This window comes from Mesoplodon mirus (genome assembly GCF_964341445.2).
Source record: "Mesoplodon mirus genome assembly, chromosome: 7".
Lineage (NCBI taxonomy): Eukaryota > Metazoa > Chordata > Mammalia > Artiodactyla > Ziphiidae > Mesoplodon > Mesoplodon mirus.
The window spans coordinates 72,890,542-72,906,845 of NC_138983.1; the positions used below are offsets into that span (position 1 = coordinate 72,890,542).

Here is a 16,304-nt window from a genome sequence, read left to right on the forward strand (position 1 = left end):
TGTAATCTTGTTTCCCCTTTCCCTTCCTGATAAGTAAGTCAAGTTAGGAATTTTACTTATTTGAGTGAATAGCACAGACTTGGGATCTGGGTTCAAATCCCAGCTCTGCCATTCACCAGCTGCCTAACCATGGACAAGTTATCTAACCTTGCCAAGCCAAGAATACCTGCCTGATGGTGGTATTGTGAGGATTAAGTAAATCAATATAAGGAAAGTCCTTAGTACAAATGCTTGACACACGGTAGGTACTGTGTAAGTGCTGGATGTTATGTGGGTGTGTTAGCTCTACTTTATTCTTCATTCACAACTCAGCTGTAGTGTCCCCTTCTTTGGAAAGTCTTCCCTTTCTTTTTTTTTTTTTTAATATCTTTATTGGAGTATAATTGCTTTACAACGTTGTGTTAGTTTCTGCTGTATAACAAAGTGAATCAGCTATATGTATGCGATATTTTCTTTCTTCTCTGCTTCCGTAGATCCTTGTACTTATTGCACTGAATTTTAAGGTGTGTGTGGGTGTGTTGTCTGTCTGGCTCAGGCATTTCACCTGAGGGCAGGAACTTGGCTGTGCTAACTTCGCCTGTGTGCCCCCATAGCCAGCAGAGTGTCGCACACATTGTAGACAGTCAGATGTTTCCTGATGGGAAGGAAACCTCATTAACCAGAATAGTAGAATATCAGAATACAGTGTTCGATTTCCTGACCACGCTGGAAACCAAGGAGTTCATGTATTAGCTTTGACTTTTCATTTCAGTTGATTTGGGCAATACTAGATTTAAGTGACAGATCATTGTGCCCTACCGGCTTATCTGCCTGAGCCAGTCCACCTCAGGGATCAGCAGCCCTTTTGCCAAGATTCTGATTGTCTTTGTCTGGTATGTTGGTGTCATAACTCCCCCTGTACAAGGGTGAGGTTAGGGATGTGATAATTCCTGTTTCTTAGTTTATGAGATATTATCAGCATTAATCCATGCAATCCTCCCTCCCTCCCTCGCTTTCCCCCTCTCCTCCTCTCCCCACCTCCCTCCCTTCCTTCCTTCCTTCCTCGCTTTCCCCCTCTCCTCCTCTCCCCACCTCCCTCCCTTCCTTCCTTTTACTCCCCTCCCCCCAACCATTCCCATTCCTTTAGGAAAACGCTGTCATATACCTTATGTGACTCTTAAAGTTTGTGTATATCTTTGGCTAATCGATAAAATAGTTTTGCATGTATGCAGTTTTAATTTACACAATTATAGACCTTTTTAGCTTTTTCACTCTATTTTTAAAACTTTTTAGCTTAATATAATTTTAATCCTACAGAAAAATTGAGAATGGTCCAAAAAACAATCATAAACTCTTTGCTCAGATTCTGCTCTTTCTCTCAAAGTAATAATGTGTGTTTACATATCTATGTACTTATATTGTGTATATACACATTGTTATTTTGAACTCTTTGAGAGTAAGTTGCAAACCTCATGACCCTCTACCCCTCAATACTACAGTGCATAGTTCCTAAGAACAAGACATTTAAATAAACACTATCCAAATTCTCAAAATCAGGAAATTGAACACCAATACAATACTATTTTGTAATCTATGGTTTCTATTCAAATTTCACCAGTTTTCTACTAATGTCCTTTATGAGATTTTCTTTTTTCCTGCCCCCAGATCCAGTCCAGGATCCTGCACTTAGTAAACATTAGATAAAGGCCTCCTTTGCTCATTGGAGCTCACATTCTAGCATATTGAAAACCAAAAAGAAAGCATTTGAATGGAAAGCTCCTCTCACTCTGATAGATGCAAATGTTTTAAAATGAAGGTGAAGATAAATAGTTTGACAACATTTTCAATTTTTTAGTGAAATGAACTCCTAGAAAATTATTCTTCTGCCTCTTGCCCTAAATAGCGATTTCCGTTTCTCTCTGGCCTCCTCTGAAATTCACCAGCGTTGAACATAATTTTTGCATCGTTATCTCCATAGTGCATAAATAATTTTGCATTCTACTTTTCTCTGGTGAAAATTATTTTGTATATATTTTCCCATATTTCATAACCTGCATATTTAATCACTCTAAATGACTGTAGTAAATTCTGTCAAGCTGAACTACTGTAACGTATGTGTTTCTCTTTTGTTGTAAATTTGGCTTGTTTCTAGTTTTTCACTAATATTAGAAAAAAACTTTTTTAAGGAAGTATATAGCATCTTCTTGTATTAAAGCAGTTTTGACAAGTTGTTTCATTTAAAATGTTTCCTTCTAACATACAGAAAGAAAGGTTGCATTTTTGTGGAGAAAACACAGGCTATCTTTTTCAGGGAAACTTATTTTTCCTTGATTATGTTTTGAGCCTCCATTTATAATGGAAGGATAATTAATAGAGGGGGATCTGATATATTTAGATCTTTGTCAGTTGAATATTTTGCATGTGTTGTTAGGAAACAGCATGTTTCCAGTGGGGAATAGGAGAGTAATGCACGATGTGGCTAAGATATAAGGCTGCAGTGTGATAGTTCCCAGCTGCAACGGCCTTGCAATCATTCACTGGCTTTGACACAACTGGACAGTCCTTCAGGTCTTACGCACTTTCCTACTGAGAGCTGCTGGAGGAATCCATCACCCTCTGCCAGGAGGCAGTCAGCTGCATCCCAGCTGGGAGGATTGATGAGTTGTTAGACCTCTGGACCTACCTGGGGGATGATTCTCCCCACGGCTGCTCCAAGTAAGGACAGAGGAATGAATGGAATGGACAGGGCCATCATGAGGAATGGAAATTCACAGATGGTCCCTATATCTCACCCCATTCAGAATCTTCTGAGCGTCTAAGGAGACAAGTTCAGTTCTTAGGCAAGCTCTTCCTTTCCCTTCTCAGTCCTCAGGTGCTGCAAAGTACTTGCCAGGGGTGAGGTGGAGGCCTGTGATCAGCTGGTGGTTACAGGGACTGTTTCTAAATTTCAAGATTTGTAACTGACTAATGTGGGGCTTGGGAGGGCAGAGCAACTGAGACAATTCAGTCGTTCAGTAGGCTTTATCAGTGCTTGCAAAGATCCTGGGACTGTTGCCTTCTCTGTATTAGTTATATGTCTTTCTATATCATGTGAAGGTTTTCTTCATGTACAGAATTTTATCTTTTACTCTATGAGGGTGGGACTTTGTATGTCTGGTTTATTGCTCTGTCTCCTGTTGCCTTGTATGGAGCTTGGAGCATAAAGAAATGCTCATAAAGAAATGTTCATTGGGTGATGACTTCAGTTACTTGATTTTGTACACTAGGCACATTATCATGTGTGCAGCTGCTACTCAGTTATTTAGAGGGGGATAGGAGGTTACTGTAGAAATGAGTAGCAGCTGAATAAAGCAGTCAGGGAGTAGTAGAGCACAAAGGAGAGTACATGGGCTTTGCAGCCAGACAGGTGAAGATTCTCATCCCAACTTTACTGTTCCCTGGCTGTCTTGGTTGACCCATTTACAGTCCCCGAACCTCAGCTTTCTCACCTGCAACATGGACAAAACCACTTTACGCACAGAGTTTGTATGAAATTCATTGCGCGGAATAGACACTCAAAAATGTTACCCTTTTCCTTCTTCCCTTACCAAAAGGGCAAAGATAGAAAGCCAGGAGGGGCCCAGACAATGTGTCTAAGTGTTGTCAGGAAACAGATCTCTATTTATGTTACCTGTCATCTAAAATGTGCCGCATGTTGGCTTCATCTCTCTATACCAGCAGCTAATGCCATGAGTACTTCAAACAGTGTGCATGTACCTTCTGGTTCTGCTTTGAGCTTCTTTATTAGTAACTGTGTTCTTTGCCCTTATAGGATTTATGAACGTGTGATAGACCCTCCTGAGACCAACCTTCCCCCAGGAAGCAATTTATGGCTTGGTCAGCGCAACCAAAAGCATGGTTTATTCAAAGTAAGCACTGCTTTCTACTTTTGCTTTTCTATGTGCTTGATGTGAATTTAATCATTTAATTGTCACAACAGTTCTCTGACATAGGTGTTTTGAGACTAGACAGAGAGTTCAATGACTTGCCCAAGGTCACACACTTCACTCTACTGCCAGATATGGATGATCCAGAATGTAAATAATCCTCAAAATGTTTCTTATTGCCCTACTTCTGGGAGATTTAAGGTAATTTTCAAATTGGTTTTCATTGTCAGAACCTGTTAATTCAGTTTTGAGTGGATGTCTAGTCTAGATAAGCAGTAAGAAACGACTCAACTTCCATGAGCTTTGGTTTTCCTGTCTATAAACAGGGTAATATTGGGTTGGCCAAAAAGTTCGTTCGAGTTTTCCCATAAGGTGTTTTGGAGAAACCCTGAACGCACTTTTTGCCCAACCCAATACAATAACTGCATTCATAGAAACATGAGGATTCAGTGATAAAGTGAATTGAAAAAGTTAAAAACGTCATGAAATTTAAAGATTGTCTTGTTCTTCAATAGAATGGCAGAATTTCGCTTCTGGCAGTATGGTAGACTAGATATTTTAAAAATCCTCTTGTTTCAAAATGCCTGTAAATGCTGGATAAAACAACAGAAATCTTTTATGATTTGTCATTGCACTTACAATAAGGTATATCCTTAGAGGATAAATACATGAAGGGAAGTGAAAACCAGAGGAATGTAGGCCAATATCAGGAAGTTAGATATTTAAGTTTATTCCTTTTCTTTCTTTTAATCTATTTCTCTATTCCAACTTTATTGAGATATCAATGACATATAGCATTATGTGTGTTTAAGGTATACAACAGTTCGACACACTTAATATATTGCAAAATGATTTCTACCATAATGTTAGCTAACATCTCCATCATATCATATAATTATCATTTCTTTTCTGTGGTGAGAACATTTAAGGTCTACTCTCTTAGCAGCTTTCAATTATATAATACAATATAATCACCATGCTGTACATTAGATCCCCAGAACTTATTCATATTATAACTAGAAGCTGGTACTCTTTGACCAACATCTTCCCATTTCCCCCACTCCCTCTAAACCCTGGCAGTCATCATTCTACTCTCTGTTTCTATGAGTCAGGTTTTTAGATTCCACATATAAGTGATATTATACATTATTTTTCTCTCTGTCTGATTAGTTTCACTTTGCATAATGCCCTCAAGGTCCATCCATGTTGCAAATGGCAGGATTTTTTTCTTTCTCGTGGTTGAGTAATATTCCACTCGTGTGTGTGTGTGCGTGTGTGTGTGTGTGTGTACATAGACATACCATATCTTCTTTATGCATTTATCTGTTTACAGACACTTAGGTTGTTTCCATATTTTGGTTATTATGAATAATGCTACAGTGAACATGGGGGTGCAGATATCTCTATGAGGTAGTGATTTCATTTCCTTTGGATATATACCCCAAATTATGTGGAAGCCACCCAGAAGTGGGCTTGCTGGATCATATGGCTGTTCTATTTTCAACTTTTTGGGGAATCTCTATGTTGCTTTCCATAGTGGTGGTGCCAATTTACATTTCTATCAACAGTGCACAAGGTTCCCCTTTTCTCTAATCCTCTCCAACACTTGTTATCTCTTGTCTTTTTGATGATAGGCATTTTAAAAGGTATAATGTAATATCTCATAATGGTTTTTTACTTGCATTTTTTGATGATTAGTGATGCTGAGCACCTTTTCATGTACTTTTTGGCTATTTGCATGTCTTATTTGGAAAAATGTCTCTTCAGTTCCTCTGCCCATTGTAAAATCAGACTTTATCTTGCTATTGCTTTGTATGAGTTCTTTGTATATTTTGGATTTTAATGCCTTATCAGGCATATGGTTTGCAAATATTAGTTGACTGTATAGGCAAGGATTTATTTTTGGGTTTTCAATTCTGTTCCATTGGTCTATGTGTCTTTTTTTTTTTTTTTTTGCTAGTATCATACTGTTTTGATTACTATAGCTTTGTAGTACAGTTTGAAATCCAGAAGTGTGATGCCTCCAGCTTTGTTGTTCTTTCTCAGGATTACTTTTGCTATTTGGGGTCTTCTGTGATTTTATACAAATTTTAGGGTTTTTTCCAATATCTGTGAAAAATGCCATTTGAATTTTGAAAGGAATTGCACTGAATCTACAGATTGCTTTGGGTAGTGTGGAGATTTTAACAGTGGTAATTCTTCTGATCCATGAACATATGGGATATCTTTCCATTTGTTTGTGTCTTCTTCAGTTTTTTTTTTTTTTTTTTTTGCGGTACGTGGGCCTCTCACTGTTGTGGCCTCTCCCGTTGCGGAGCACAGGCTCCGGACGCTCAGGCTCAGCGGCCATGGCTCACGGGCCCAGCCGCTCCGCGGCATGTGGGATCTTCCCAGACCGGGGCACGAACCCACGTCCCCTGCATCGGCAGGCGGATTCTCAACCACTGCGCCACCAGGGAAGCCCTCTTCTTCAGTTTTTAATCAAAGTCTTGTTGTTTTCAGTATACAGATCTTTCATCTCCTTGGTTAAATTTATCCCTAAGTATTTTATTATTTTTGCTGCTATTGTCAATGAAATTGTTTTATTTCTTTTTTGGATATTTTGTTGTTAGTGTATGTAAATGCAACTGATTTATATATTTTGATTATGTACCCTGCAACTTTACTGACTTCACTGATTTGTTATAAAAGGTTTTTTGGTGGAGTCTTTAGGATTTTCTGTGTATAAGATCATATCTGCAAGCAAAGACATTTTTACTTCTTCCTTTCTAATTTGGAAACCTATCATTTTTCTTTTTCATGCCTGATTGCTCTGTCTAGGACTTGTAGTACTATGTTGACTTAAGAGTGGTGAGAGTGGACATCCTGTCTTTTTTCCTGATCTTAGAAGAAGAGCTTTCAACCATTCACTGTTGAGTATGATATTAGCTGTGGGCTTGTCATATATGGCTTTTATTATGTTGAAATGTGTTCCTTCAATGCCCAACTTGGGTGTTTTTTTTTTTTTTTTTTTTTTTTTTTTGCGGTACGCGGGCCTCTCACTGTTGTGGCCTCTCCCATTGCGGAGCACAGGCTCCGGACGTGCAGGCTCAGCAGCCATAGCTCACGGGCCCAGCCGCTCTGTGGCATGTGGGATCCTCCCGGACCGGGGCATGAACTCGTGTCCCCTGCATCGGCAGGTGGACTCTCAACCACTGCGCCACCAGGGAAGCCCTCTCACTGGTTTTGATCTGTAGATTTGAAGGCTCAAATTTGAGTGCACTGACATAGGTGACGTGTGTTGATGGTCTAGATTAGTGTTTCACCTTGGTCTCTATAAAGATCTCACAAAATATAAGATATAGTCAATAATTAGCTTCTGCTTTAGTGTCTTTTTAGCTTAGTGTCCCTCCAGCTTTAGACTGCATCTGAATCTCTAGGAGGGATTGTTAGAACACAGGTAGCTGGATGTCAAGAAACAGTGGAGTAGGCAGCTCCAAGTTTCTTTACTTCCACAGAAACATCAAAAAAAAACCAAGCAGAAACTGTTAGAAACAACTTTGTCAGAATTTTGGCAAACATTAAATGTTTGAAGCAACCAAGCTAATTATGAATCAAGAAAAAGGCACCATCAAAATAGCAGGAAAGCTTTATGGCATTTTTACTTGCCCTCGCCCCACACCAGCTACAGCTCAGCGGCAGTCTTGAAGATGTCAGCCCATGTTTCCAGTGTGGGAAAATGGTCCCTGGCTCTGGAGGGAACAGAGCAAATCTTATCTACAAATTATTTTGTATGTCTGCTCTGTCTGGGACTATCTGAAGGACTGATGCAAGACACTTATCTCTATTTCACCTAACTCAGAATTCTCCCAGGCCAAAAAAATTGGTGGACATTTCTTGAAAATATTGCAAAGCTACCAAACAATCTGGGGCAAAAGATTACAGTTGACACATATTAGACAATGTAGAGATAGGAGGAAGAGCTGAGGAGAGAGATTCTTTGGGCAGTTTAAGGCATTCAAAAGCAATCATGTATATGAGGAATTTAGAAAGCTATATGCGTGCCCAGAGCAAGATTCATGCTCAGAAAAGACCTGAGAATACCCTAAACACTCACTTTGGGCTGATCCCTTGGATCAGTGCAAGCATGGCTAAGTGTTAAATGAGGGCTCCAGCATATAGCATGCTCTCCCCCAACTTTCCCCCTCTCCCAGCTCCTGGCATTCAAGGAAATCTTGGTCTAAAAACTTTCTGAACCCAAGTTCCAGAACAGAGATTTTAGTGACCAGACATAATAAGGAGTACAGTCTCTATAAAAATAGTCAGATAAGTTACTAAACAAATGGATTACTACAGCATTCAACAATAAACAAAAAAGAACAAACAAAAAAACCCCTAGGAAACGCTGGGGAAGGGAGAGACTGATCTTCAGAGTCATTACAATATTCAGTTGTCCAGTGTTCAAATAAAGTCATAAGGCAAACAAAAAACTAGGAAGGTATTGCCATTCAAAGAAACAAAATAAATGGACATAAGCCATTCTGGAGGAAGCCCAGATATTGGACCCATTAGATGAAGACTTGAAAACAACTATCCTAAATGTGTTCAAAGAGCTAAAGGAAAACATGGACAAAGAGCTTAAGGAAGTGAAGAAAATTATTTATGCACAAATGAGAATATCAATAAAGATAAATTACAAAAAGGAACTAAATAGATATTCCACAGCTGGGAAGTACAACTGAAATGAAAAATTTGCCAGAATTCACCAGCAGGTTTGAGCAGGGTGAAGAAAACAATCCCACAGGGTGCTGCACTTAGAAAGGCCCCCATGATTGGTTTAAGGCTCTGCTGTTGCTACCTTCAAGTTTTCAATAATTTTTGAACAAGGGACTCTGCAAATTAGGTAGCTGATCCTGAATAATTTATAGGGGGGCTTACTTGTTTCTTATTGGTCACATTATCTAGATTCTAAGATTTACCAGGGTCAGAACTGTGTCTGTTTTATTTAGCAAGTGCTTCAAATAGTATCAGGTACACAGTTGGCAGATGATGTACTCTTAATATGAATGAATAAATGCACTAGCTATGAATCTGCCTTATTTGTAAAGTGCAAAGATGTCTCTCGTAAAGGTAATGCAGATTGTATAAGAATATATATATTAAAAGCACCCGGCACTTAGTAGGTTTACAGCATGCATTCCTTCTCCCTCTTTCTTATGTATTTAATGCTCTGTATATGCTTAACTCTATACTGTAGTAAAGACAGGCACTTTTGCTGCCTTTTAGGGACTTCTGTTTTAGTTGGGAACTTATGATTAAGACAGGGAGAATAGTTTGTCCTGTTATCTATTCCAGCTTGATGAGTGTATGATTCTCTGTAGATATAAGGAATCCTTGCCTAAGAGCCCAAATCCCTGATACAGGCAGAAAACACAACGGGTGTTTACAGACTTGGACAATCATTTTCCTGCGGAGGTGGGTTGTGGGGATGAGGAAGAGAGTACCAACAATTATTAACTGCTTTCTATGTTCTAGACCTAGTCTGGCTGTACATATATTATCTTAGTTAATTGTGTGTCACCTTCAGAGAATCCTAATAAGGTAGTTATTATAATTGTCCCTCTGTATCCTGTTTCCAAGACCCCTGTGGATACCAAAATCCATGGAAGCTCAAGTCCCTTATATAAAATCCATGTATGCTGTGAACTGTGCATCTGCAGATACAAAGGGCCGACTGTGTTGTCCCTACTGTGTAAATCAGGCAATGGGGCTCAGAAAGATTAAGCAACTTGCCAGTCTCACATAGTTTGCAAGTGATGGAAATAGGATTGAAGCTTAGAACTTTCTTTTTCAATATTTTTGCTTATTCAGTCAACAAATATTTTTTAGGGGCTTGCTTGCTATGTACTAGTCACTGTGTTAGATGGTGGAGTATTTCACTTAGGTATGCCATGTCCTGTGGAGGAGACAGACCTGTCTTTTTCCAGGGCTCTAGCCCAAAGAAACAGGTGGTCCCAGTGAGAAGCACCAAAAGGAGGTGGCAGTTCCACACACCACATCTCCCTAGGGAGTGCTGTGATTCTCCTTGTTCCCCTATAGGAGTAGCTCCATCCAATAGCTCTTTAGAAGGAAACCTTTCAAAACTCATCTCCCTATATACCAGCCCGTGTTTCATTCCATCCTTTGGTGAGGTGAGATGGCTGGGGTAGGGGGAATGTATCACTGTCTCATTACAGAAATTACCTTGATCAATGCTGCAAAAATCTCCCTGTAAAAGAGTCAGTCACTTCTCCGGTGACTTCTCAGGCTTTTAATATATACCTGGTAGAAGCTGTCTCCTGGGTCCAAGAACCACACCTACCTTTTGGCTCCGTATATGCTTAGGAACTGTCAGAACACCCAAACTAAATAATGCTTATGTTGTGTTTTCAGGTTAAAACTGTATTGTTCTCTATTTTTTATTTTTTATTTTTTTTGCGGTACGCAGGCCTCTCACTGTTGTGGCCTCTCCTGTTGTGGTGCACAGGCTCAGCGGCCATGGCTCACGGGCCCAGCCGCTCCGCGGCATGTGGGATCCTCCCGGACTGGGGCACGAACCCGTGTCCCCTGCCTCGGAAGGTGGACTCTCAACCACTGCGCCACCAGGGAAGCCCTGTTCTCTATTTTAAGTATGAATACATCATTTCATAGGCAAAGTGAAAGCAAAAGCTCACTTGTCAAACCTAATTTCTGGGTCCTGGTGCATCTTTAGGAATAGTGAAATGAAAGTGCTGCTGATTAAAGAGCAGAGGGTGGAATCACTTGCTTGTTGCTTGGCTCGTAAGCCTCTAGCTTTAGTTACTTCCTATCAGAGACACAGAACACAGGCTGGGGATTTCTTCACTTCAAAACAGCATTCATTTGAGAAAATAGTTAGCCAGTAGTGATGGGCTTATCTGAATCTTCTGATTGTCATAGGTTTTCATTATCAAGGTGGTTGCCTACTGCTCAATTTCCCTTTGATGCATTCTAAGATGATTATGCTGTCATTATTCCAGAGGGTAAGCCTAGGTGAATCACAGTGCTTCAGAGGTTTGGATGTTCTGACAGTTTCTAAATAGTTGAGATCTTGTGGAGAATTCCCATCTCAAAGCCTTTCACAGAGGCCAAGCCTTTCTGTCTCTGTCTCTCTCTATTTTTCTGTCTGGTGAACTTGGGTCTGAAACCTTTCCCTTACCTGGACTTCACTGTCTCCTTAACAGCTGAGCTGTCACTGGGAAGTGAAATTACTTTTTTTTTTTTTTTTTTTAATGCCACAGCTGTTGTTTTTTTTTTTTACCTCAGCTGGTTCCCATAATTCCACAGATGGTAAACATATGTTTATAGGCACATAGAAAAAGAAGTTATATTGGATTCCTCCCATCTCTAATTCTCATTTTTCCTTTCATGCAGAAAGTCAAAGTCACAGAACTGGGGAATCTTATATATTTGTAGATTAATATTTCTGTGCATTAAGGCTTTGGAAACAGCAGGACAGCTAATGATATGCTAATGAACTGACAGTTTTTATTGATCATAATGAAAGTCGACAAGTGTCTTTCTTGGCCTTTATGCAAGCTGGAATATTTTATTAACTGTCTTCAGGGCAGAAATACATAATTGGCTGCATTGAGAAAATCCTCCTTGTCGGTTTCCCAAGTCTTACTTTTTGTTAGCCTGTTGCCAAAGCTTGGGTCCTTGCCAGTTTATAAACAGAACACATCCTCATCCATATATTTACATGCCTTCCAGGAACTCTCCCCACCTCCTTCTCCTTCCCCTTTTAAAGCAATTTGTTTCAGTGTTTTAGCATACAAAAAAATGGAACCATTTTCTTCAATGTAAACAGAGATCTGCAGGGAAATAAGAGCGCTGAAAAAAGAATTAGCATTTGTTTGGCGGCAAAGCTGCTTTCATTTGTATCAGAGAGCTCCGAGTGTTAGTGGGGTTTGCCTAATAGTTATTCCATACATAAGAGGATAATAATGGCAGAATTTTTCTAATCTTTTTATTGATCTTCCTATATTTCTTACTGTGAAATGAGTAAATGTTCTTGGAACAACGGAAATAATGGGCATCAGTGCCCCAGACAAAAAACCCATAATGTATAACCTGCCTGGTACAAATTTAGTTTTCAGTGCCCGGTGAGCTGAGTGCAGGGGGAAGTAGAAGGTGGCAACAGGTGGATGTCACAAAGAGGAAAAAATATCTGTTTTTCTTCTTTCCATTGTACTGATAGTAAAAGCTTATTAATTCGGGCTCTGCCCCTTAGGGAATTTTTTAGATCCTCAGAGGGGCTGAGATTTAGCATTGCACTAACAACAAGAAAATGGATTGTTTAGCAAATTAATAGTGCAAATAAGATTGCAGGGGAGAATGTTAGGCTACCTAAAAGGACCTCAGTTTTCCAGCATTGAAAAACTGTTTTAGCAAGCTGTTAGTATCTAATGCAAATAATTCATTATGGATGGTTGAATAGTATCTTTCCATGAAGGCAGTTAAGATAGAACCTCATTTTGATAACAGGACTTCCTTGTAGCACCATTTTGTGCTACAAAGCCCACATAACTGTGAGACTTTCTCAAACGATATATTTTACTTACACTGTGTTGCAGTGGCCCAGCCCTTGTTTGGAGTTACTGGACCTGTAGTTGATGGCCTAAGATTAAGGTGTCCTTTAGGAAAGCTAATTAAAGGATCAGAGCTTTAGATTTTTCATAGGTCAGGTGACCAGGTAATCTGGCCCTAGATCAGTAGTTTTTATCGGGCATCTCAAAATCACCTCAGAACCACTGTCAAAATTTCATACATGACTGTGCTCCCTCACCCTCCTCTAAAATTCTGATATGTTCCCCTAGTTTAACAACTAGCATTCTACATGATTTTCACACTCTTAATAGCTGTGAAAATTATAGTTCAATATTGCGTCAGGGAGGAAGAAATTTTCCTCTACCCTTCTAGGTTCTTCTGACAAGTCTAAGAATTAAATTGACATGAGACCAATTAGCAGAAACTCAAAACAAATTTTAATAACACGTACACATGGCAGAGACCCAGGAAGACTGAGTAGCTTACCAAAATGGCTGAAACCCTCACCTTAAATACTGTCTTCAGCTAAAGACAACAGCAGAGAGTGTGGTGGTAGGTCTTTGGGACTCAAGGGGAGGTAGGCAATTCACACGGAGATGGCAAAGCAAATGTTCAGTAAATAAATGTTTGCTGGGCCATGCAGAGACAATGGGGTGCAGAGTGCACACTGATCTCTAAGTTGCCCCACCACACCTAGTTCATATTCCTTGCAGATATTTCTGATGACAGTTCTATTCTGGGAACAGGCCCTCTATCTAAATTCTTTTAGGCAGTTAGGGAGAAGGTCAAAATTTCTTCCTGAGTCTTTTGGGCCTTGATTGTTTTCAGGTCTAAATAATCTGCATGCCAATGAGACATTTTGAGTGGCAAATTTTGCTCTCTTACAATTATATAATTTATAGTTTTTAGGAATTTGATGCAGGTTAGGTATTGATTGTACCTACTTTGTGAAATATACTATGATAGGAATGGCAGGGAAAGCTGAGGTGAAAACCTATGATTTTTGCTTTCATGGTTTTTATAATTTAGTGATTTGGTTAGTTATCATTCAGTTCCAAATCAGTAAGATTTTATTCTGTTCGTGTACTGGATGCAGGGGCTACTTTCACCACTCTGAACTTGTAAGGAGTAAACACTCTTGCTCCAGAAAATCCAAGTGATTGACAATGGGGCAGGGTTTTTCAAAGTGGGGCCCCTTGACCTTTCATGGGAATCCTTTGGGACAGCTTTTAAAAATGATGATTCCTGGGCCTACTCCAACCCTCCTGAAACAGAATCTGGGGTTGACCAGGAATCTGAATGTTAAACAAATACTCAATGTGATTCTTAAGAAACTGGCAGTTTGAGAAATACTGCTGTGGTGAATGGTATGAAGTAAAGCATAGGTCTCAAAAAATGAGATCAAATGAGGTCCACTAGTTATAGGCCCAGCCAGAGCTTTTCTTCTTTTTTCAGTTAAGTGTAGATACATTTAAAGTTAAATGAAGCGAAATAATAGAAATTCTATCTTTTTATCCCTTATTTCATCTTTTCTGGGGAGAAGTTGCTGTGTTCTAAGGTACATTTTCATCTATAGAAATCCTCACAGATGATTTTTCTGGGAGAAATAAGTCTGATCGAGCCTCTTTGTTGTTTGTTGCTTTATACTTTATAAAACTCTGTTTTCTAAAGAAAACTACAGGCTTAGCAAATGCTTCTTTTATTGACAAATGTCCAGGCACTAAATACAGTTGGCCCTCTATCTGTAGGTTCCTCATCCGCAGAATCAACCAATTTTAGTCTACAGTTGGTTGACTCCATGAATGCTGAACCTGTGTATGCAGAGGACCTACCATACTACGCCATTTTATATAAAATACTTAAGCATCTGCAGATTTTGATATCTGTGGTGGGTGGGTGGTGGAGGGGGGAAGGGAGGGTCCCAGAACCACTCCCTTCCAGCTAACTGAGGGATGACTCTAGTTCATATGACAATTCAGTGCAAGACCTTTTGGTTCTTGTCATGGGGAGGTACTGGGATATATACACAGGTATGTATTTATAGGTTCACATACATACACTCACACTTCTTTGGGTTACAGTTGGTATTTGTACAGTACATTGCCACCCTTCATTTAATCCAGCATGGAATTACATCCGTTCAAATAAATTAGCATTCCCATCTTGATTCATTTGGCAAGAACATGTTTTTATGCCAGTATGTGGGCTGACCCTCATGACCTCTTTTTCAGAAGAAATATCAAGTGCCTTGAGTTTTTGTGTTGATAGGGATTGAGAAGCTGTCAGTTCTTATTTCCATTTTTGTTCGAGTCAACATCATTGATCTTCACCTAATGATCTGTGTAACACACGTGTGTGCCGGAGATTAAAAGTGGAAAGACAGAGGAGGGAGGCAGGTGGAAGAAAGGTGTGGGAGAGGCAATTAGTAATTTATAAAGTGACAAAATCAGTCATTAAGAAAACAAAAGGAATACTGCTATGTATAATATATGTTGCTACAGGATAAGTGGATGGGAAATCCTTTTCAAATGGACTTTTTTTTTTTTTTTTTTTTGCGCTACGCGGGCCTCTCACTGCTGTGGCCTCTCCCGTTGCGGAGCACAGGCTCCAGACGCGCAGGCTCAGCAGCCATGGCTCACAGGCCCAGCCGCTCCGCGGCATGTGGGATCTTCCCGGACCGGGCACGAACCCGTGTCCCCTGCATCGGCAGGCGGACTCTCAACCACTGCCCCACCAGGGAAGCCCTCAAATGGACTTTTTCTTTGTTTTGACAAAGATAATACCATGACAAATATACTCCAGGTTTCTGAGGGCCCTTTCCATGGCTGATAAAAATAAGAATGATTTAGGCTCTTCTAACCAGCAGGTAATAGATAGACCTCATCCTTTCCTGGTACGTGTGCTTTTGCCACTTTGGCATCAGGGAGGGTGACCAACTGTCCTGGTTTGCCTGGGAATCTCTCAGTTTTAGCACTGAAACCTCTAAATCCCAGGCAAACCTGAATAGTTGGTCACTATAACTTCATCCATATTCAGCCTCATTAGACAGGTATTTCCTGATGTGTATTTAGTTCTCTCTGATGGGCTGTTCTTTGAGGGAAATCTATTGCTTTGTCTGCTCTGGACTGATTTTTTCTTTTATCTTGAAAGTTAGCAAAAGCACAGAGATCTGGGGCTTCCCTGGTGGCGCAGTGGTTGAGAGTCCGCCTGCCGATGCAGGGGACACGGGTTCGTGCCCCGGTCCGGGAAGATCCCACATGCCACGGAGCGGCTGGGCCCGTGAGCCATGGCCGCTGAGCCTGCGCGTCCGGAGCCTGTGCTCCTCAACGGGAGAGGCCACGGCAGTGAGAGGCCCGCGTAACGCAAAAAAACAAAACAAAAAAAAAAGCACAGAGATCTAAATTGTGACACTTTCAGTTGGGACGCCTGTTTCATTGACCCAGCACTTGAGTGCTAGAAGGTTCTGTAGCTTTTGCATACAGCACTTCTTTTTCCAAATGAAGCAACTAAAGCTCAGAGAGGGTGGTTGACTTACTAAGTCCACTCAGTTAGCTACAAATGGATCCAGACCTTAAACCTTGGGCCCCTGACTGCCAATCCCATGCTTTTCTCAAATTCCTCATGTGTGCTTGAAAGGCACCCTGGCCACTCAAAGGAGTTAATTTGCTTTGAAAAACTGAGCAACTTTGTGCCAGGAAGAAGCTGATTGACTTAGACTGTGCTCCATTAATTGCTCCCTGTAATTCCCCGGCAAGAGTTGACAAATTCATTTTGAGGAGCTATGGCAGGCACCCCCTTCCCATGGTGAGGCTG

The 16,304-nt window shown here is 40.3% G+C and overlaps 1 protein-coding gene across 3 annotated transcripts in view; it reads left to right on the top strand.

Annotated features, from left to right (window-relative positions):
* NELL1 (neural EGFL like 1) overlaps positions 1–16,304 on the top strand; it is a gene marked incomplete at both ends in the record, with an annotated part of 913,276 nt that overhangs the window by 162,134 nt on the left and 734,838 nt on the right. For all 3 annotated transcript variants that reach the window (XM_082626303.1, XM_082626304.1, XM_082626305.1), the window contains one exon: positions 3,791–3,887. In XM_082626303.1, the coding sequence (XP_082482429.1) occupies positions 3,791–3,887 (97 nt within the window). The remainder of the gene's footprint in view (positions 1–3,790; positions 3,888–16,304) is intronic.